We start from the raw sequence: 23837 nt of genomic DNA, 5'->3' as shown, positions 1-23837 counted from the left end.
GCTTCAGGGAGGCCTTTATTATCACCTACACTCAACCTCAGAAGTACTTTGAAACATAAATTATATTTTAGTTACCTACACATTTGTATCAAGGGTTCCCAATGGCTCTGAATTCAAAGTCAGGTCACCTGGTTTCAGTCTTGTTATTTAATGTAAGCTTCCCTGAATGGAGAAGGACTCTGGGAGTGTGGGCTTCACCTCAGCCTTACCTACCCTCCAGTAGGAGTTGTGTGAAAGGAAATTTATTCTCATCAGGACTTTCAGGTGTGTGGGTGTTTCTAGGAATAAGCAACACCCAACCACAGAACAACCAGGAAGAGGCTTTATAAGCATATTGTGCCACTTTGCTGCCACAAAGGTTATAAATGATATCTTCATAGCCAGCCTGCTGCATTTTGCCGTTCTACTAGGGGAACTTGCCATGTGGTGGGATCCATGAGCTAGGCAATGACCACTGCAAGCTGGCCTTCAAGACATGGTGAACACAAAAACTCAGATTACAGGGTCTGCAATTGCAAACATTCAGGCAATCAATCTGAGGCAGACCTGTCAATCATGTTCCAGGTAGACTGGATGAACTCTGTTAGAGTCAAGAATTGGAATAGCTGGAGGAACATCAAAGTGTGTCAGCTAAGTACATGGAGAAGTTTTGCATCTGCCTGCACAAAAAAATGATGCTATGGATACTTTCATTTTCTCTTTCATATACCTCCATATGCAAAATTAAAGTATTCTTTATAGAATGTGCAACTAGAACTTCAGAAATTCTTTTTCCACCATTGTAAAAAGCTCTAGGTTTTAAGACAGGTCATCAAAAGGCAGAAAATTCACTGAAAAATGTGACAGATGAAGCAATCTCTGAAATAATTAAATTTGTTTTAATGCCCTATACATTGAACAAGGCTGTTTCATACTGTAATCCAGCCTTAATTTTACCTTCTTGCCAAATTGCCAGACAAAATCATTGTTGGGGTGAGTACTTTGTGTCTACAACAGGTCTGTCAGTACACAGAGAATCATGATCCTTTCCCAGAAATATTTCCAACTTCAGAGATTTACTAATTTATTTGTAGACTATTGAGCTATCTGAATCTTTAGGATTCTCAGCTGACATAGAAAGAGACAGCAGGGAGAATTCTCACATGGAGAAAGCCACGGTACCTTCATGAGAAGTCAACAAAACCAGGCCAGCTTAAGTTTGTACCAGATGGGGTTCCAGCACTCTGATATTCACATCATCATTGGAAACTCAGTTCCTGGAGCCAAATTTATTTCTGTCTGCACTTGGTTAAAAGTTAAAAACCAGCTTTACAATTCTTGCACTTCTTGTGGAATTAGTTATTAACATGGAATCTGCTGTCAGCAGGGACTTTAAGCTGAGTAAAACCACTTCAAACAGAGCAGATCACAGAGACTGCCAAATAATATCTGATGACATTTACGATAATTAACATAAAATGGCACTGCAATAACCCACACTGAAAACCACAGGCAGAGACTAGATCTGTGCTCTTAGAACTCAGAAGACAGGGAAAGTTCAGTCTCCAGCAAGGCAGTGAAGACTCTTCCTAGCACCTTAAACAAATGAAGCTTGAGGTTCTCTGCTGCTGTGTGGAAACAGGCACTTACTGAAAACATATCTTTAGTTGCACTCGGCAATGTCTTCATCCTCACCGATGTCTCAGGCTTCAGCTTTCCCAGCCTCTCCACTTTTCTTCCTTTACATTAAATGCACACTATGTTTCTAATTAATGCAGCCAGCAAATCTTGACAACTTTCATTCCTTTACATGCATTATTTCTTTGTCTAGGTCATCCTCTGTCCCACTTTCTCCTTTCTCAGATCAGATGTGGCAATCTGGTAAAGGTCCCACTGATAAAGCTCCCATCTTTTAAAGAGGAAAATAATGAAGACCCAGGGACACTACAGGCTCAGTCACATCCTCAGTGCCTGGCAAGATCATGGAGCAGGTCTCCCTGAAAAAGGCACATGGAAAGTAAGGAAGTGATTTGCAGCAACCAGCATTGATTCACTGGCAGATTTGGGGGCCTTCCATGATGGGTGAGGACATTGGTGAATGAGGGAAGAGTAACTGATGTCATCTACCTGGCCTTGTACAAACAAAACACGTGACACTGTCCCACACAACATCCTTACAACATCCTCTAAAGTGGAGAGACCCAGACCACACCATGGTGGAGAAGGATTTGGATGGATGGTCACCCTCAGTGCAGTCACTGCTCGATGTCCCAGTGGGGACCAGCAGCGAGTGCCATTCCTCAGGGGCTGGGGCTGGGACAGGGGCAGTTTCACACTTTTGTTGGCTGCACGGACAGTGGGACTGAGCTCATCCTCAGTGAGTTTGCCCACAACACCAAGCTGTGGGGTGCAGCCAACACGCCAGAGGGAAGGGACGCCATCCAGAGGGACCTGGACAGGCCTGAGGGCTGGGCCTGCACAGACCTCCTGAAATTCAACAAGGCCAAGCACAAGGTCCTACACCTGGACCAGGTCAATCCCAAGAGCAAACACAGGCTGGGTGGAGAATAAATCTATAGCAGGCCTGAGGAGAAAGACTTGGGGGTGTTAGTGGATAAGAAACAAAATCCCCTTGCAGCCCAGAAAGTCAAACACATCTTTTTACACACAGCCAGGATGTGCTTGCCTTTCTGGGCTGCATCCAAAGCAGCGTGGTCAGCGGGACAAGCAAGGTGATTTTCCCCCTTTGCCCTGCTCTGGTGAGACCCCACCCGGAGTCCTGCGCCCAGATCTGAAGCCCACTACATAAGAAGGATGTGAACCTGACAGAGAGAGCCCAGAGGAGGGCCACCAAGATGATCAGAGGACTGGCACACCTGGACTTTAAAGGCAGACTGAGAAGAGTTGGGGTTGTTCAGTCTGGAGAAGGGAAGGCTCCAGGGAGACTTGAGAGCAACGTTCCTAATGGCAATCTGCTGGAGATCTGGAGAGGGACCTCACAAGGGAAGGTAGTAACAGGACAAGGGGGAATGGCTTTAAACTGAAAGAAGGTAGGTTTAGGTTAGATATGAAGAAGAGACTCTGTTCTGTGAGGGTGGTGAGATGCTGGAACAGGTTGCCCAGAGAAGCCGTGGATGTCCCATCCCTTGAAGCGTTCAAGGCCTGGCTGGATGGGACTTTGAACAACTTGATCTAGGGAAAGATGTCCCTGCCTATGACAGGAGGGTTGGAAATAGATTATCAAGGTCCCTTCCAACCCAAATAAATCTAGATTCCTAAGAATTCTATGTTATGGGATCCTGGCTCTCAATATATAACTTGGAGAAAAGGCTGCTGTGATTACTCATCACTCCTTGTGGAAAACTTCTGTTTTCTGTCTTGACCTTCTACAGACTTCTCATATCTCACTTCCCAAATTCTGCTGCCCTCAACTAGAAAGTTGCTTCTAAAGTATCTTAATGACATCTAAAATAATTCTTCCTTACCTAAAGAATATAGCTGTCTAATTGGCTTTATTGTAAAGATCTTCCATGATGACAACTTGAAGTGAGACTTTTCTTGTTTAGAAGAGAGTTTTCTCTCTACCCCATTGCATCTTTTATTTTTTGGGTTTATACAACAATCTTGTATGCAGTACACTACAAGTCTGCACATTTTCTACATCTTAATATCCTCTTGTCTTTGCATCAGATTTGAGCACCGCTTCTTTTACTTTTGAGGCCTGACACTGCTTACATGTTGCCTATTTCTCTCTCCAGTCTTCTTATCTTTACTTACATAAACATATCTTCTTCCTCTCTGTGCCCTTGTCTAAAACACAGTGATGTTTCTGTTCACATGCATTACTAATTCCAAAGTAAATGGTACATACTCAGAAAGTAAACCAGTGTTACTGTGAATAGCACATTGAAAACCTCAAAACAATCAAGAGGAATGTCAAAATCCTATACTGAATGTTAAAAATCAAGTGGATAAAAATACACAGAACACCCTCCCACAAAAAGCAGTAGTCAATGAGATGTTCCTGGGACCGAGCTCATCCATCTGAATTGGTGTTTGGCATTATTTTCTTTATATGATCGTTATCATTCTTTCTTTTACTTATTTAAATAAGACTTTAATTCACACTCCTCTGTTTCAGTGAACATCAATGCAGACCATTTTGGAACACCAGCCTGATCAAACAAAACCAGAACACCAGACTGCAGTCATCAGAACAGTTTAAACACGATGCGCAGTTCAAGTGCCTGAGCAGTTCATTTCCTGCCAGCTTTAATCTGTTTTCTGTCTTTTCCTCTTATGTCTCTGTCCTCACTGCTAATTATTCTGACTTGTAGCTTTAATAGCTGAGGCCTTTTCTCTAGCACTGACCACAGAATTATGCTGAGGAAATGCTGTGGCTTAGGAAAGGAGAGGAACCCTTGGAGTTTAAAATTATTGCATCAGTGAGGAAAGGGAGAAACTGATAAAATATTATTTTAAAACAACCCACAAAAGAGTATTCTGAAAAAAACAATCCGCAAACTTATTTTTCAGAGAAAGATGTGGACAACATTCAATTTCTGGTGACAAATACGTAACACAGACTTTTCATCTGAAAAAGCTTCACCCTTTATGCATGCCATCTTTTTATTCTCACTACACCCACAGGCTGGCAACTCTCTTTGCCATGAAGCACCTCCATTTTTGCTGGTACAAAAGTTATGGTACTTGGTGAAAAAAAAATGTAAAAGGGAGGAACCTTATCAAACTTTGAAAACAAGTCTCTGTGCACAAATTGTGCTTCATTTCTTTACAGACTTTTTCTGTAAAAAAAAAGTACCATAAAGTTTCACCAGATGTCACCTGGTGAAATTTCAGCACACGAATTTCTCCACTGGTGCTCAGTGGATAGCCCATCCTCTGGGATAACACATTTAAGCAGTGGGGACAATGGCCAAGCAACTTCACCTGGCAAAAGGAATGAGAATGTGTGAAAGAAACAGCCCTACAGACACTGAGGTCAGAGAAGGAGGGGCAGGAGGTGCTCCAGGTGCTGGAGCAGCGATTCCCCTGCAGCCTGGTGCAGAGATCCACCTGAAGCCTATGGAGGAGCCCCACACTGGAGCAGGTGGATGTCTGAGGGGAGGCTGTGACCACATGGGAAGCCTGCACTAGATTAAGGGCACATAATAGTGCATTGTTTTTTATTTTTGTTGTCCAGAGAAAAATGTGATTTCACCCGTGCTAAAAACAAACAAAAAAATTGCTCAATATTTTGGCTTTTGTACATATTTCTGCCACCTTCAAATTAGATCAGTTTCTAAATAAAAACATAATTTAAATGTGCAGTATCAGTGTTTTATTTTGAAAATATTTATGTTTCCTTGTTTCAGTCCTCCGGAATGTGACATTCTGCCATGTTCCTGAAAACTGTCCCATATTCACATTTTTTTTCAGATTCTGCAAAAAATGAGTTTTGGATTTGTAATATTTTAGCTGGCAGGGCTGGAGATGGAGTAAGGGCCCACCTACAATTTATTTAAGAGTTCACAAGGTCTGAACTTAATAGTTCACGTGAGAAGTGTAGAATTCCATGTGTTAAGTAGGTACTTAAGAGAGAAATAACTGAAAATGTCACTTACAGAGAAGATTTAAGACTGCTTCTTTTTTTTTTTTTTTTTTTTTTTTTTTTTTTTTTTTGAGGAGGAGGAGGAGGAGGAGGAGGAGGAGGATATGTGGAAGTATTTTCTTGGAGGTTGTGCCAAAGACATGATAAAGAAGTAGCAGAAGTAAAAGTAGTGAGAAACATGAAGTATCTCTCTAGTTTCTCAAGACTAAGGTTTCCTTTTTGATATTAAACTCAGCACTGAATAATCTCCTCTCTCTGAACTCTTCTGCAGGGTTTATCTTCACTCATCGGCCTCCTGAGGAGAGCCAATGAACGGAAGGCAGAATTGCTCAGCCTGTTTCCTCAGTGTTTGCCTGGGTTCTCAGCACAGGAAGCTCTGAAAAGTGCTCTGAAAAGCAGAAGGAGGAACCTCTCCAGCTTTGAGGAGCCAGCCAGTCAGGAACATGTACAGCTAAAGGAGAGGCATGGGAAAGGGGGAGAGGAAACACTGACACTGGCTGCTGAGGATATACTGACAGGCAAGAAATGCTCCCCATGACCACAGTTAAGTTGGTGGAGCTGCCTGAGCTATGAAAGCAGGAACCAACATGAAGATTGCTGGGAAGACCATGTATGTTTTTGTGCTGCTCACCATCACCATGGTCATGAGATTAGCAGGTGAGTCTAACTGGCACCAATTGGCCATTGGGATTTAAGAATGGGAAATGTGCACAGCTTCTTTCTTTCTATAAACGCTATAAATAGTTCTGTGGCTTTAATTAAGTGCTAAAAATTATGAAGCACTATTAAGATATGCTTTCCCAATACTCACTCCTTCTCTTCTTGGTGGTCACAAGGCTGCCAAGTATTTTCCCTGTGACTTCCATGTAGGCAACGATGTAGTGACCCTTAGCTGGGAACGGACAATTTGTCACAAATAGCCTTTTCACTAAGACCTCCAAATACACATCATCTGAGAAAATGAGCCTTTTGACACACTAAAAATATGCCTGGGAAAGTGTTTGGGAACTTGAAGCTTTTGGATGTGTAGTTTCTGCTGAAGAGAGGGTGCAGGCACTTTGAAATAGGGCAGGGATCTCTTGGACCTCGCAGAGAAGTAGAAGGTCTCTGATGTGCTGAGAGAGGGGAGAAGGTTCTGGAATTTTGTTCTAAGGGGCATGGCCAGTATCAATATGGGAAAGGCTTTTGTACCAAGGGCAATGGCAGTACAAATTTTCTTTCTTTTACTGTAGTTGACTTTGTTCGAATATAGTTTAACTAGAGCAGTTAATGTTTCCTACGTACTGCTCATTTTCATTTTCAGAGCTTGTGCTCACACCATACAGCAATCCAGGGATTTGATAATGGAACTAAGGATTTGAGGAGCAGTTCCAGAAACTTAAACTGTTTCTGTATAGGAGGAGGAAGGCAGATAGGTCTTAGATGAGATCCAAATTCAACTTTGGACATCTCTGAATAATATGTAACATGCATGGTCCATTCCTATTATGGACAGATAGAACTAAACTACATGGACATGAGTTACTTCGTTCTTATTGGTCTGAAAATAAAAAATATCTCCTTTGTGATATTTTAAAGCAAAATAGATGCAGTCATTGTTAGCAGTGATGGGACACCCATCTATAATGTGTTTGGTGTGATAATGAGGGGTTCTAAATGTTTACCTCAGTGCTACCCACTGGAAAAATTTAAATACTTAATGAACATTATTAAACTTTGGATCATTATCCTCACAACAGGCACATTGATGGTAAAAGATCTATCCCTATTCTCCAGGTATTATCTCAAAAGAATACTGAGGAACCTGCTCAAGTTCATGCAGATTGATTATAATAGCATCAAAGACAGTCTATATTTTTGAAGACAAACAGAATGTTGAAGAAAAAGTGGGGAGACAAAGGGGAATCCTACTGGCAAAATTTATTTTAAAAAATTCACTTTGCTGGAAATATTTTTAAAAACTCCAATGCCAAAAAGTGGGGAGTCCTCACCCTAAGGTATTTGGATTTTAGCTTATTGGTGTCTTGGTTAACCAATTATATTGCCCTTCAAAGAATATAGAAAGAGATTTTCCATTTAAATCTAATTTCAGGCCTGAAACCTCTTTCCTCAACCTGCTCCCAGTAAACAGCAGCCTACATTTGATGGGAAGTTTTTAGCTAGAACTGCTCTTAAACTTGTTTTCCTCGGTATTAGGGTGGGTCTTCTGAGCAAGATCTAGTGGCAAGGGATATTTCCCTTCAGAGATCATAGGCTAAATGTGTGAAGCTGATCTAATGTGTATATTCTGTCCAGATAATTTTAGTCTTCAGTGTTGCATGAAGCTCAGAAGGAACTATGCCCCCCCTACTGAAGACTAGAGCAAGCTACTCTGAAAGAAATAAATAATGGAAAATTTGTTGTATGTAACCAGACTTTATCTCCTTTAACATTTTCCTTAAGATTTCCTTAGCATGTTGTTTTATGTGACTGGGTTAGCTTTTACCACAGCAGGTGGGGCAGCTCAGAATAAAGGCTGAGGTTGCTTCCTAATTGTCATACCTAGATCTGCCCTCAGGTAGAGTTGGGTAATCAGCTACTGAAGCTGCTGGGGTATGATCTCTACTAAAAATCCTTTTGTGACAATCCTCAGTAACAGCAGTGAAAAAGCCTCAACATTAAAATATTTTGGTAATGCTCTGAAGATTTCTCTAGTTTAACTAAGCACACAGGACACCTCAAGTGGTTGTGTATACTCCAAGGGAGAGTGGTAAGGACAAGACTCTGACAGAGATACCATTTGCAGCACTTGACTGGGTATGTCCTGCCTCTGAAGTTTATCCTGTGTCAATGGATATGTCCAAGTGCTTCCCAGGAAGCTGCAAGAAATCCGTGATCAGTAATGAAATGTGATTCCCTATGGTTGTTCAGTTTCATCAATAGTGAAAAACTGAAGTCGGTGACATTGTGCTGTAATAATAGACTGTGAGGAGAATGAAAGTAAGGTTGATTGACAGAGCAACTGAGCTACAGTTATATATATATAACTTCCTTGAATGCTACTGCTTTAATTTTGTTTCTTTCCTTAATAAAATCAGTACATTCTTTTTCACTAGTGTACCCGTGTTTTATTGCCTTTTGACTCTCTCTGCCGTAGTATGTTTCATTGCATCTGTCTCTGTTGCTTTCTAGTCTAGTTTATGGTGAAATATTGCTCCAAATACAAAAAATCATAGCCTAAGAAATTCTATTATGCTAAACTTACATTTGTCTCCATTTCACTATTTGTTTCTCCTTTGGGAATGTGTGCTGGAATTATTCTGACTTCTTTTACCCTAAAAACATCTGAACCCAAGCAGCCTCTTTTTTTCATCCAAATTCTTTAAAAACAATTCTGTACCATTAGATAAAGCAAAAATTTTCTTAGGACATTTTCTCAGGATATTTTCTCATGTAAACTGCCATAGTATAATCCTCCAAACATATCCTTATGATACCAACATTTTACTTTGCTGTGGTCCAAATGCAGGGTGCATTCATGTTTGAACTTGTCTGATTTCATGGAAAGAAGGAAGTTCAATCTTCCAAATTGACCACTTACTTTGTGACTTATAAAGCAAGCAGATTTTTTTTTTTAACTGTGAGTGCACTTCTAGAGGTACATGGTACTTACAACTCACAGCTAATGTATTTTGTATTTAGAGGTGCAATCATTCTTTAGAAAAAAAGCATAGAGGATTTTCTTATGCTACCTTATCTTGGTTTTGAATAAGACAATGTTGGGATGAAAACTTCAATGCTAAAGGTAAGCACTAAACAAGGTATGACTGAGATTTGAACCATATAAAAATGAGGTCACAAGTATGTTTTCACAGCAGTTTGTTATCTGCTCTCTGCAAAGTATGAAAAAGAAGGCACACAACCTACAGTTTGCAGACAATGATCTATTTTTGTTTAGAATAGTAGGAAAATGCTTTTTAAAGTATAAGTGAAGAGTACTTAGTTTATTTTTCTTCTCATGTGACCAAGAGTAAAAGGCCAAGTTCAGCACATAGAGCAAAATATAAAACAATCTGTATCTGTTTCTACACTGAGATCTGGAAGCACTTTGTCACACATGGTGTCACAGTGCTACTCTGAAGGCAATACTACCCAAGGTGCTTTGACATCCAGTGCAAATCCCTTTTGCCCTCATCCATTCCAGCTCACATTCTGCAAAGAGGAATATTTACTTACTTTGCACAGTTCAGAAGTAGCAAAGTTCAAAGTTTACAGCCAGACTGCTATGCTATGTGACAATTTATTAAGTTCAGTGATGATCTATTATCAGCTGAGGATTTGGCCAACAGTGTTTGTTCTCTAAACTGCATGACTCTGACACATCATTTAAACACCAATTAATTTCTTCATTTAAGAAATGTAAAAATGTACCCATCCTTTTTTTTTTTCTTTCCTACAGTCATATTATATTGAAATATAACCTATTTACATGAGGCTATATCACTGAATCACTGGATCAAATTGCTGGCATTGTATTAGAAAACTCTTTTCATAAACAATTTGAGCACCAGAATAAGCAGCCATTTTACCGAAAAGCTGGTTTGATACTGATTAAGGCGTGAGTCTGTATTCTACTTTCCAGTCAAAATTTGTTGTAGTACCTGTTTTTATTATTATGACATTTTTAGCTGCTGAATTTCAGCACACATCTAACAGTCTACTCATCAAAGTCAACTCAACTGGTTCTTTTTGTGTGATAGATCAATTCTCTACACTAATAACACTGTGTTCTTCCTTCTTTCAACAAATTTCCTCACACACTGCTGATACAGCCAATGCCATTAGTAAAATAGTTAAGTAGAATGACAGCAAAAATAATCTGCTGAGAAATATTATCAGCAAGCTACCTTAAAACTGGCACCACCATTTAACTGCTTTTTCTTTCTCTCCTTAACCCAGCTCTTTCTCCATCGTGTAGTTGTCCCTTTACTCTTTCAGCTTAATCTTTTATCAAGGAGACACTGTATCAAACACCTAAGTGTTTGTAAACATCTCTACCTAAGTGAGCTTTAGCATCTTTTCATTGCCTTCAAAATCAGCTGTCTTGAAAGACTGCTTGAAAAGGTACTGGAGAAAGCTTAAGCAAAATGAAAGATCATAGAAAAATTACACACTAGGAACTGGCAACTGCAAAGGTATATTCCACCTTGAGACAGAAGACTGAAACCTTGAGATCACTACTGACTGTTCTCAGTGTCCTCAGCCCTCTGCAAGATATAAAGTCATGTTGAAGTTTGCAATCTTAAAAAATCCAGCCATTCTATGAGCACTTCATCTTGTAAAACCAATGACAAAGAGCATGAGATTACTATCTCAGTTTGCATGAAGCAGCAAGAAAGAATAATAATACTTAATAGTTTTCTTGGTCGCAAGAAAAGTACTGCAAGTGGCATGGTAGTGGTGACAGAAAAAAAAATGTGTTAAAAGAAGAACAAAATAACAATTTGAGTATGAGGAAGAAAGGAATTTTGAAGATAAGGGAAAAGCCTAACTAGAATGAAAAGAGAATAGGATATCTTTTCAAGGAATAATGAGAAGTATGGGTAAAAGAGTATGAGTGTGATACTAGCAATAAGGTATAAGTCTTTTAATGTGTCCTTTTAAAGATACATCCACGCTGAAAAAGCTGTGATTTAGGTTTCAAGAAACAGAGTAATGTGAACTTAGGTCAGCTATTTGATGTGTTTCTATAATGAAATTTAAAGTAGTCTAACTACTTGCCTCTCACCTGAAACACAGGGGTGGTTTTTAGCCTACACTCCATCCTGTGCTGTTGTGACTATGTTTTCACAGTCACAAAGCTATGCTATATAAGAATCTGTCAGTACATCAACAATTCCTACCCTAATACAAAGCAGTTCTATTTATCTTTCATTTCATTCCAGACAAATTTTGCTGGGTGTCACTAGAACTCTGTAGCAGTAGAAGGGGAAAACAGATGCAGAACACAGACTTGTATCTGAACTCTTCCAAGCATCCAGTGCTGCCTTTTTGGTTATGACTTGCTGTGACTCATATACTACATTCATTCTAAGATACATTTAGTCATTGGCTGTGGCATAATCATTGTTTCAGTTCATTTTATCTTTAAATTTAATACCTACAAGGGGTGTAGGGGGAAGATGCATCAAAATGGTCTGATAAATTTTTATTGTAAGAAGTAAAGAATCAACAGGATGTCTGAGAAATATGTCTGAGAAAGTAAAGTTGTCTCTTTATAGTGCAAAAAGCTCTTTAACAGTTAAATTTTGCAAGAGGCTGTCATGGAAATTGAGGTAATAGAAATTTCTACTGTGGTTTAAAACATGCTATGAAGAATAACAGAGGCTGGAAATATTTCGTGTTTGAAAGCACCCAAAAGCATTTTCAACCTGTGTAACTGTCTCTGATTTTGCAGTGATTCCCCTCAAAAGTTTAGTGTCTTTACAATCAAATGTTCCTGTTTTTAAAACCTTTATTCTTTTAGTGTGAGAAAGTCTCTGAGAAATAGGAGAAATGACAAAATAAGTGATGCTGAAAAGAAGCTGGTACAATTAGTTATTCATGAGAGTTGTCCAACATGCTGCATAAACCACACTGAAAAAACCAGAGCAAAGCTTTCCCCCCAGTCTTTTCAAATTACAGTAACCTTACAATGACAACAATAACCAGCACAGCTTTGAAACACAAATGTGAACTCCACAACCGAGTTTTTTTTCCATAAAAGTGGAATCTGTCAGTGTGTTGGAATGTGCACTCAGTGCACTGCAAAAGAGCTTGAGAACCTTCTCAGACATGGCTTGAAGTCTTCTGCAACAGTCAAGCAGAGACAATAAGAGATGGCAGAATTAGATAGATTTCAATCAAACTGGAGAACTTCAGTCTAAAGGCCTGCTACTATCAAATGAGCCTCCAAGGTGAAACCTGATCACAGTGGATTTGCATTCACAACCAAAATAAAATGGTTCAGTCTGGTGCTGTACAGAGCTCCCGGAACCTGACTCCTCTGTTTTCTACATCAGTGTGACAGACAGCACATACTCCTGGTTTCCTGAGCTCTGCTCTTTCTGGCTAACAGAAAAAAAATTTGTTGTTTACCAGAGTCAACTCAGTTGTGAAGAACATGACTGAAAATGAGATGTTATTTACAATAATTATGTGACCCTTCATTTCATCTCTCTTATGTGCAATGAAATAGTTAACAATGCTGACATTTAATTACCATCCCATAGCACTGCACCAAGATGAGCTCCATAGCTCACATCTCTTGTTCTCTGCAGGCCCACAGAGGTTGAGGTCTTGCTGCACTAATTATCCCCTTTTCCACCCACAGCAAGCTGTCAGTTCAGCTCAACTGTAAGATGAGATTTCACCTCAAGAGCTGTAGCTCTGCAATATTAATTAACTGGATAGTTTCAGAGCCTTTGAGTAGAAAAATGCTGATGTGGATGCCATATATCTGCCGTAAATGCACTGGTTATAAACCAATTGGTTATCACAGAGGAAACAGCAGCAAATTACTTTTAGCCACTTTTCAGCATGAAAAGACCATTCCAGAAAACAGTGGTGTGGTGAGAGGTCTGAATTAAAACTTGCAGCACTAAACATTTTCTCTTTAACAGAAATGGAATACTGTAATGGCTTTTGGCAGGGAGAGAACTAATTTTCTTCATAGTGGTTTCCATGAAGCTGGATTTGTGCTGGAATCTATGTTGACATCATAGGGATGTTTTGAGCAATGCTTACACAGAGCCAAGGCCTTTTCCGATTCTCCCATCACCACTGAGTGGACAGTGGTCCAAAAGAGCTGGGAGGGAACACAGCCAGGACAACTGACCCCAGCTGGCCATAAGGATATTCCAGACCATGTAGCATCATGGCCAGTACATAAAACTGGAGGAAGAACAAAGAAGGGATGCTCGGAGCTATGATGTTTGTCTTCCCAAGTCATCATTGTGCATGATACAGTCCTGCTTTCCTGGAAATGGCTGAACACCAGCTGCCCTTGGGATGTTTTGTTTTTCTTGTGTGATAGCTTTTGCTTTACTTATTAACCTGGGAGTTTTCTCACCTTTCTGATTCTCTTCCTATCCCACTGTAGGGGAAGTCTGCAAGAGTGAGCCTGTGGCTGTGTGGGGCTCTGTTGCCAGCTGGGATTAAACCACAAAAGACACTTCAGTTTGTTTAGTTCTCCTGCAGAGTAGACATACAGCCTCTAGGTTTAGTGAAATTCCTAGAGGAAAGGGGAGATTGCACCCTCCATCAGAGCTGCTGAGTACATATCCAAGAGCACAGGCTGGGGCAGGCAACGTAAGGAGGACAAAGAAAGCAGATCAGAGACCTTGGCAAAGTGCTTGATTGTAGCAGACCCACAAGAAGTCATGGAAGTGAGGGAAAAGGAGCTCAGATGTGATCATGTAAAAATGTGCAACCTGACAATTCAGCAAAAGCATGTGGAGTGGAAAAGAGGACTGAGAGAAAGAACCTGTTCTTTAGGGATAGAAGGAGCAGAGAAGATTTATTTTCATGTCTTTTACTTTCATGAGTAAAGCCCGCAATTCTGTGTCCCCTGCAGACCTGTCACTTTATGGTGTATTGATTGCTGTTATAATAAAATATACTTTTAGATACTTAGATGGCTTTTGGTATGCTCATTAGAAAGAGAAAGTAGAAAATATCAAACTTCAGCCCAATGAGAGGTCTTACCAACATCTTCAAAGTGGTGGAAATGCCAAGGCTGACCAGGAAGGATAGGATAGGGATTATGATAATTTCTATTTAAAGAACTGCTTCTGTGCTTGGGGATCCCATAGATATTTACATAGTGACTGGGAATATACATTTTGGATTGCTTTGGAATAAAGCCAGCTCTGTGGTAAGAACTAGTGAATTTTGACATTTCCTGAGATTATATTTTACTTTGAAATAGAAAGTTCATCAGAAACTTCCATGGAAATGGATGACATTATTCTTCATGGTTTGGAAGTTCCCAATTAAGTATTACCCAGGCCCAGTCCTAGTTTGCTTGTGAGTCACTTCAAAGTCACTTCAGAAATTCAAATTAACCAAACCTTGAAGGAGTTTTTGGCAGACACATTCTTTGGTAAAAGAAATCAAAAGATCATGTTTCTAGCAGCATGAACCAAAAAAAAGCAAATCAAGAAAGAAAATTCACAATTAATGTTTACACTAATGCTGCTTACTTGCACTCTAGCAATAAAAGAGGGCAGTAAAGGGAGGACAGTTTAACCTTTTCTAATAATAAGACCTCTGCGCAAAAGTATGAAGGTATGTGGATAAGATGAGCAAGAAGATTTTTTTACTAATTAATGTGTCATCTGGGGAAAATTCTTGACATACTTAAAGTCTTCTGAATCGATAACAAGATACAGGGGATTTCGTGAGCCTTCTACAAATCTTCTATAAACCTAAAATTTTATTTAAAGTTGATTCAGCAGATTTTAAGCTTTCTGATGTGGTTTCTTATTTGAAGTGAATGGTACCTGATTTATTCAGAGGAGAATATGACACAAAGGCATAGCAAAATGCACCACTTTCACTGCCTCTTTCTTTACAGCCTTGAAGCATGAAAACCCATTGTGTTGGGGAATTTTGCATTGCAATGAGCTGCTTGGGAGATGCTGAGTTGAAAATCAAATAAAATGCTGCTGCTTTAATATGTAAATGAGAGTGAACACAGTTCAATATGCACAACACTGTCGTTCTTGCTCAACATTTGCAAACATTATCCGAAAAACCCCCATCTCCAACACACAGGTGGTTTGAGTGCTTAGGTTTGCTTAGTCATTTTCAGATGAGGTCAGGCATACTCTGCATGATTTGGAGCTCTGAGGCTCTCAGCGATGTTAAACTGGGAGAGGAAACACTTTGTTGTCCAGTTCTCAGAGGCACTCCTTGAACTCACCCAGAAGCTATCACTAGACAGAAGGCTTCTTTCAGTTCTGCTCCTGGTAAAATCATCTGAGTTTAAAACGCACACCTCACATTTTCTTGGAATGCCATTGAGGAGGAAAACACTTCTCATTTAAAAACACCTCTAGAGTAATAATGCATCACAGAATACTCTTCACCCAAAGGATATTACTGCTCAAAATGAAAAGGCAAAAACATTTGAAAGAATATATAAGAAGTTAAAATGCAGTGAAGTGTGTTCATTTTGCAAGTCAGAAATAATTTCTCTAGAAAACAGTCAAATAAAACTGAAAGAAGTTGAGTTGGAATGGTTCATTCACCTAGATTGAAGAAGATAATGAGATTTCAGACAATATTAGTAAGGTAAAACCAAGTGTAGTTTTCGCAAAGAGGCTAATAGTAATGATTTGTCTACTCACTTAAAGTTGATGCTCATTAAGACCACTTCTTATAGTACTGTGAATGTTTAAGAACTGGGTTTCAAAATGTGCTGGACAGCAGAAATAATATCATTCCAGATCTGGGTAGGGAGTAGCGAAACCCAGCAAAGTCAGATCTTGTACCATGGAGGAAGACAGACAAGGGTTTGACTAATTAATGCAAAAATTAAATCTTCTAATTCATTGCATATTCCAGATGCACTTTCAAATGCAGCTTCAGTGTATTTGCTTGTAAGCTTTGGGGAGGGGGTTAGTATTTTTTTAATAACTTGCAAAAAACTTATTTGTCAGTACCAATAAGATTGGATAACTTGAGGTGTCTGTCCAGATTAATGCAGGTTTTGAAAGTAGTACTCTGATTTTCTCCTCACACAAGGCTTTCAGACTAAAACCATTACTCAGCCAAAAAAAAAAGAGCAACTTGTGTCCCACCAGTGACACAGAGAACTGAGAGATCAGTGATTTACTGTCCCAAAGTTTAATGGCCACCTACTAAAAGAGGAAATGAGTGAAGTGCTAAATAGAGGTTTGTTTGGACTACAGCTATGGGTATTATTCCTATAAACCCATTAATTGTGAAGTTTCATTCACAAACATTGTGAAATCAAGGGATTGCTTGCTTTTCACTTCAGCAGAAGCCAGAGGACACAAAAGTCCCATTTCCTCAGCTACTCTTCACACTGGATTATAACCTCACTCTTTCTTTCTCTCTTTTTTCCTCTCAGTCTCACAAGTGCCTCACAAAAGAGGCTGCCTTTGTACATGGAGGCAACACTAATGCATGTATAAGAAAACCCTGAGACATGAGGCAAATCCTTCCCTCCTACACAGAACAACACCAGTGTTATGTGCACCTGTGTAATACCTGAGAGGTGTAGACAAGGCCTTTGCACACAGTGTTGGATTTCACATGAATGCAGAAGTAAAAGTTTATTTTGTTGGCAGCAACAGTTACAGAGAAAAGCCACTGTCATGTGGCCAGAGGCAATAGTCATATTTCTGTATTTTAGGTCCTGTGAGCAACCCACAGGAGGATTTGCTCACACAAGGAGAGTCTTTGGATGTGGAAATGCTGAAGACAATGAACAGGAGTAGAGTCTTCCTCCAGTATCCAGTCTTACACACTAAGATGACCCTCAGTGGGAAATTGGTATTGCAAGCGTTGGCTGTGATAATCCAGAGCTGATAATCCATAACCCACAGCTGTAGTGAGAGATGACAGATAATGTGCAGATGAGCACAGCCATGGCCTCACACTTGTTTGTAGCACTGCAGACATTTCCCTGTGAAGTCCAGACCACAACTCCTGGGCTCCCCCTCACACATTCTCTTTTTTTCTCCTCAGGGAACAACTCCTCAGTGTTAGTGATGACTGTAGGTAACAGCTCAGTTCTCACCTGCCCTCTCAAAGGAAATATGACTATGCTAAAATGGACAATAACCCCCAAGGCTGGAGGCCCTTGCATCTTGGTATACAGGGTTGATACAAACAGGACACACAGAACAAACTGCAGTGACAACATAGACTGGACATTCCGAGCAGGTCTGCCTCCTGCCCTTGAGATACGGCAAGTGGGAATCACCCAGGAGGGAAATTACAGCTGTGAAATGGCAACAACAGAAGGGAATTTCCACAACACCTACCACCTGACCGTGCTGGGTAAGGAATGTGAAAAGGTGCAGCTGGTTTTTTTAAACTAAAGAGTGGAAGGCTAGATTAGATATTCAGTATTGTGAGGGAAGTGAGGCACTGGAACACTGATTGTCCATAGAAGCTGTAGAAATCCCAGCATTAAAGGCCAGGTTGGTGAGACTTGAAGCAACCCAGTCTTTTGGAACGTGTCCCTTTGCACAGCAGGGTGGTTGGAACTAGAAGATCTTTAAGGTCCCTCCCAACCTAAGCCATTCTGTGATTCTTGCTGGGATAAACTCATGCCTTTCATTGGGAGTATCTCTGTGTCTCCTTTCTCCTTATTCCCCATAACTCTTCTCCCTTCTGCTGTTCCCTTTCTCCACTGTCTAGTTAGAAAAGACAGGTGTGAAGCAATTTCCCGTGTACACACAGAGGATATGAGCTCATCACAGAGCTGTGATGAGGCTCAGCTGGATGGGGGAAGAGTTGTGCAAAAGGGAAAAAGAGAGTGGTTCTTCCTCTCTTGTGTTTTGGACCCACATTGCTGCAATGGCATGGGATGGGATGGGATGGGATGGGATGGGATGGGATGGGATGGGATGGGATGGGATGGGATGGGATGGGATGGGATGGGATGGGATGGGATGGGATGGGATGGGACGGGAAGGGACGGGACAGGATGGCATGGCATGGCATGGCATGAGACGGGATGGGATAGCATGGGATGTCATGGGGTGGGATGGCATGGCATGGCATGGCATGGCATGGCATGGCATGGCATGGCATGGCATGGCATGGCATGGCATGGGATTGGATGGGATGGGATGGGATCTCCAGCCTTATTCTCCTCTTTTCACTGGGTTCAGTTTGGGTTCATTTTGGGTGGAGAACAAGAGCAGCCCAGCCCAGCTATGCCAGAGTAACTCTATGCATGTCCCCTTGCTGGTGCTCTGCAGCCCCACCGAGGCTGAGCCTGTCCTGTGATGAGCAGGGCAGCCCCGTGTGCGAGGCAGCAGTGGGGAAGCCGCCGGCTCAGCTCTTGTGGCTCCCAGAGAGCAGCTCCCCTCCAGAGGAGAAGTGCCACGACAATGGGACAGTGACTGTTCTCAGCAAGTTCATGGTGTGTAGCCCCAATGTCACCAATGTGACCACCTGCATGGTGTCCCACCCAGCTGGGAACTGGAGCCAGTCCATATCCTGCTGTGCCTCAGGTGAGCTTCCCTTTTTATGTGTGATCAAACTCCTGTTCAGCTTTCTCAGCTCTTTTTCCTTCTAGGAAGGAAAGTCTCTAAAAGATACAGAAACCCTCCGTGAAGCTCTATAAAAGACAAGAGTATCATCCCTAACTGCCTTTGCCCAGAAACATCACTGGACACTATTTCCTAATGCTTTCTTCCCTAAGATATATATATATATATATATATATGTATATATACATATACATATTTATTTATTTATATATATATATATATATATATATATATATTTATATATATATATATATATTTATATATATAAGTATGGTAGTATTCTTTTGGTAGTGGAAATGTTTTTGGAAACAGAGAGAAAGCAGTCATGATCTTTGTGTTCAAATGATCATTTGGAATGAGAATATTAGAATTTTTTTTTTTTTAATGCAAGTTTTTCTGTCATGGAAGACAGATGGAGAGCCAAGTCTCGAGTGGCTAGTAGAAAACAATACATTTCTTCATTCCAAGTTGTGAGGGTCATACAGTGTATGACCCTTGGGTTCTAGTCTTTGGTTTTCTTGTTGCTTTTGAGAATATATATGACTAATGAGAAATGATGAGTCCTTGAGAGGAACTCAGGTGTGGCTTAGTGAAAATATATTATGAGTGGCCACTTTGAGATTTGCGGAATCTACTTTTGCCTCTGATACAGACTCCATTTGTGTTTCTCAGCATTTTCATTACTAAGTTTCCCTTCTGCTGAAGGACATGCTATTTGTTTTACAAGCATGCTGAAGATGCATGTATGTGCTAAATCAACTTTAATCTTCTACTGAAATAATACAGAAACTGAGAAGAAGATATAACAGACTGTCTCGTTATGTTTAGAGAAAACCAACACCAACGTTTTCCTGTATGCCTGCATCATTACTTGTGTTCTGATCAGTATCACCTTGTTGGCTGTCATATGCTATTTCAAGCTCCACAGTGGTAGGTATGTATGTATGCTAACGTGCTAAGGAAAAATTGTCTAGTGATAAAATAAATTTTAAAGTACTCTTTGTGTCTTGAAATCATATGATTCTGTCAGTCTGTGCCCCAAATTAGCTACATCAAATATTTCTGTACTGCAGACACTATGCACTGTGCCTTGCACACATCTTCACTGAATAATGCCCCTGAGTAAAATATAAATGGGAAAAAGTTGGCCAAGGACCCTGATTGCATTGCCTCCTAAAGGGAAACACTTCATTCTGATAGGAATCTGTGAGAGTAAATCTTCTTCAGATACTGTCACAGTCTGCCAGTATCTCTCTCAGTTAGGTCAGGGCATTGGTTCTGCTGCCTAATAAGTTCCACTAAATTCCAGAGGACAGAGCAATGCCAGTCTGCCATATGAACAAAAGGGACAGTAGATTCTATCTGTATTTATTAAAAATTTCCTTCAGTGAAGCTGGGCTGTAGTCCCTTTAGGATTTCATATGAAGAAAAAAAAGTAGTTCTGAGGAATACCTATAGAAATAATTTGTGGAGTGAAGGCTGAATTAGCACCTCTACTGAAAATCTCACCTAGGTTCCTCATTTGCCTGTTACAAATTGTTTTTCTCTCAGACCTCTTCCTTCAGAGGTGAAGAATTAGATCAATAACATTTCATTAACTGCAAAATGTATATCCTTACAGAGGGCTTTGATTCTAAGCTGCTTCCATTTTATGTATAAGCACCCACAAACATAAGAAAAGACCTCTTAAGGAAGGTAGGGTGATATAATTTCAGGATCAAAAGTCAAGGTGAGAGAGAAATGAGGTTTTACTCTTAAAGAAAAAGAAATGTTTCATAAACTTTTGATCAAAGAAACCAATCTGTGATCCAGGCAAACATGTTTTAATACTTTTCTTTTTTCATAGACCATGCCACAAAACCAAACCTCCTGAAATTGCTCCTATACATTCCCAACAGGTAAGGAGAATGATGCAAATTAGACCACCACCAAATCATGGTGATTTTGGTAGCCCTGGAAACATGATCAGTGAAAGGAAAACATTAGATTTTTACTCTCAGCTTTCAGCAAGCACTACTGTGTCTGATATATTTAATCCTGGCTCTTTATAGGATGAAGCGAAGCTTATCTTCACCATAACTTTGACTTGGAGCAAACACCAGAAGTGTGTTCCAACAGCAAACACTTGACTAAAGCCATCCTTTAATTTTAACAAGGAGTCAATCCCACCACATTTCCCTTGTCATATCAGATACTCTGACCACAACTGCTCTCCAAATAATAGTCAAGAAGGGAGACAATAGCATGGGTTGGAGGATATTAAGAAAACTATTAGTGAACAAGAAGATTAAGCAACAAGATTAACAGACACCAAGAGAAAAAGAATATCCCTTTTGGTGTCCAGAATGAAAATTGTGTGAATTTTGAAGGCCACTCTTTATCTTGAATGGTCAATCCACAATCAAAGAAACAATCATAGTCAAGACATTGGAAGGAGAACTGAGCTGCAAACTGGGAGATATTTTTGTATATCCTATGTTGTTAGAAGCTTCCTGTGTAGCTGAGCAATTCACTTGTAAGCTCTGTCTCTGTTCTCTGCTGTCAAATCCAAATAACAGCATCTCTACGCAGACAAGATGTGTTACTATTATATTGGATCTGTGCACCTACATTATACACTAGACTCAAATTCTATCATCAACTTTAAAAGATGCTTCAGTTTCTGGAGAGACTTAGTCAATTCTATTTATTAGTATTCCTGCTGTTCTGCTGCCCTCCCTCCCAGCTGTTGCTGGCAGACATAGTTGCATTTATGTAAAATAATTGCTCACGTACCAGCATTTTTGCTGTCATGTCATGGGACTTTCATCAGCATGTCTGTAGACTGAAAGTGCAGACTGATTAGAAATGAATCAAGGTCAAGAATCCAGCATATTATTTGCTCTTTCTAGAGAATTAGACCCTAATAAAATTTTTTTCAGGCCAACAAAAGTGGAATAGAAGGGAAGATAAAGGAGGAAAGGGAAACAATACCTCAGTTTCACCCTCCAAATCTTTGCTAGAAACAGCAATCCATGTTCCCTGGTAGAAAAAGAAATAGAGAGGTTTAGTTGAAGTGGAGTAAATATGAGAGCACTATTTCCCAGTTATTTTCTTCAGTCCAGATGAAAGATTTGCAGAGTCTTGCCAAGCTAAACTCCTCCTTGTATTCACAGTTTTTGGTTTTGTTTTGTTAGGATGACACAATGGAAGTGGAACCTTATACTACTTATGTGCAGAAGGAAAATGTAATTTACAACTCAGTGTCTGATCTGACAGTGGGGCAGAATCTTCCACAAGACCTGTGTCCAGGAACATGAATGATTCAACAACACCAGAAAAGGAAAGAAATTCTTTATAGAAGACTGGTTATAGAAAGAAACTTCTCAGAGGATTTGTTCAGATTTTGGGGCAGCATAGGTCTGTTCAAACACCTCTGCTTGCTGATGAGTCCATAGTTCTTTTTTTCTCCCTGTTTTGCTTTCCTCCTTGGGAAAATGTGTTATTCCTTGGGAAGATGTGACTGATCACACACCGTAGTGTTTCCTGAAATAGAAGTTGTGACCACTCTTCCCTTCGTTGTTGTTGCCTTGGGATGTTAGTTCTGTCAGTCACTTGTAGTTGTTACTTTGATGCACCTGACACTATGATGTACACATTTGGGAGACCAGAGTGTTCTGTCTGAACTGAAAAAAAACCACTCTTCCACCAACAGCCACTTTTTTCTAATACATATATTAGTAACACATGACCTGTTGACCTACTGATCATCACTGAGTACCTCAAATAGCAGAAGATAATGGCAGGGAAGACTTAGTCTGAAAATGGAAATAAGGGATAAATTTAGAAGGTCCACTAAGAAGGAGACTGCACTAGCATGACTAATCGACTTGTTAGGTTCATATCCAGTATTTCGAGATGCCATTATGGGGTGCCATCCAGAACAATCTGGACAAGGTTGATAATGGGAATCTCATGAGATTTAACAAGACCAAGTGCAAGGTGCTACACCTGTGTTGGGACAACCCCTAGTATCAACAGTGACTGGGGCATGAACAGATTGAGAGCAGCCCTGCTGAGAAGGACTTGGGGTGGATGAAAGGCTGGCCATGACCCAGCAAAGTCCACTTGCATCCCAGAAAACCAAACGTGTCCCGGGCTGCATCCAAAGCAGTGTGGCCAGCAGGGGAAAGAAGGGATTCTGCTCTTCTGCTCTGCTCTTGTGATACCTCACCTGCAGTGCTGCACCCAGCTCTGAAGTCCCCTGCACAAGCAGGACATGGACCTGTTGGAGCAGATCCAGAGGAGGCCATCGATATGATTAGAGGGATGGAAAACCTCTCCTATGAGGAAAGGCTGAGACAGTTGGGATTGTTCAGCCTGGAAAAGAGAATGCTTTGGGGTGACTGAATTGTGGCATTCCACTAGAGAGGAGAACCTGCAAGAAAGACAGAAACGGACTTTTACAAGAGCATGCAGTGACAGGGCAGCGGGGAATGGATTCACACTGAAAGACAGTAGGTTTAGATATTAGGAGGAAATTCTTTCCTTTGAGGGTGGTGAGACACTGGAGCAGGTGCACAGAGAGGCTGTGGATGCCCCACCCCTTGATGTGTTCAAGGACAGGTTGGATGGAGCTCTGAGCAACCTGGTCTAGTGAAAGGTAAATGTGCCAGTGCCTGGGGGTGGACCTTGATTGTGAGGAACTGCATTGACTTGTTTGTTCATCAGAAGTATGAAATTAGGATAAAAGGGGGGGAAGTCGGGACATGGAATTTGCAGGCTTGACTGGTAACCACAAACAAAGATTGTGAAAGATTTTGCAGGACTGGCTGGAACTGATAACCGCAGTGGAAACCCATTGTTGCTGGAACTGATAACCACGGTGGAAGGAGACCCATCACCCCCACTTATGCAGGATAAAAAGGGACTGAAGAGAAGGAAAGAGGGTCAGCTTTTGGCGGAACACTGTCTCCGCAGCTGCACCCAGCGCT

The 23837-nt window shown here is 40.6% G+C and overlaps 1 protein-coding gene across 2 annotated transcripts; it reads left to right on the top strand.

The window, feature by feature from the left end:
- The first annotated feature begins 5951 nt into the window (after nt 1–5951).
- On the top strand, nt 5952–22411 carry LOC110480789 (cell surface glycoprotein CD200 receptor 1-A-like). Of its 2 annotated transcripts, none has more exons than XM_031504002.2 (6): nt 5952–6247; nt 17327–17641; nt 18571–18825; nt 19693–19798; nt 20711–20762; nt 22041–22411. In XM_031504002.2, exons 1-6 carry the CDS (start codon nt 6160–6162, stop codon nt 22161–22163), a joined length of 939 nt encoding a protein of 312 aa, XP_031359862.2. In that variant the 5' UTR covers nt 5952–6159; the 3' UTR covers nt 22164–22411. The 2 variants fall into 2 exon arrangements, with proteins under 2 accessions (XP_031359862.2, XP_077646834.1); XM_077790708.1 differs by having other exon boundaries at nt 19693–19794; nt 22041–22178.
- The last annotated feature ends 1426 nt before the right edge of the window (nt 22412–23837 follow it).

The sequence above is a fragment of the Lonchura striata genome, chromosome 2, assembly GCF_046129695.1.
Source record: "Lonchura striata isolate bLonStr1 chromosome 2, bLonStr1.mat, whole genome shotgun sequence".
In the NCBI taxonomy this organism is placed as follows: domain Eukaryota; kingdom Metazoa; phylum Chordata; class Aves; order Passeriformes; family Estrildidae; genus Lonchura; species Lonchura striata.
The sequence above is the reverse complement of the archived record's forward strand: the minus strand, read 5'-3'. Positions and strand labels throughout refer to the sequence as shown.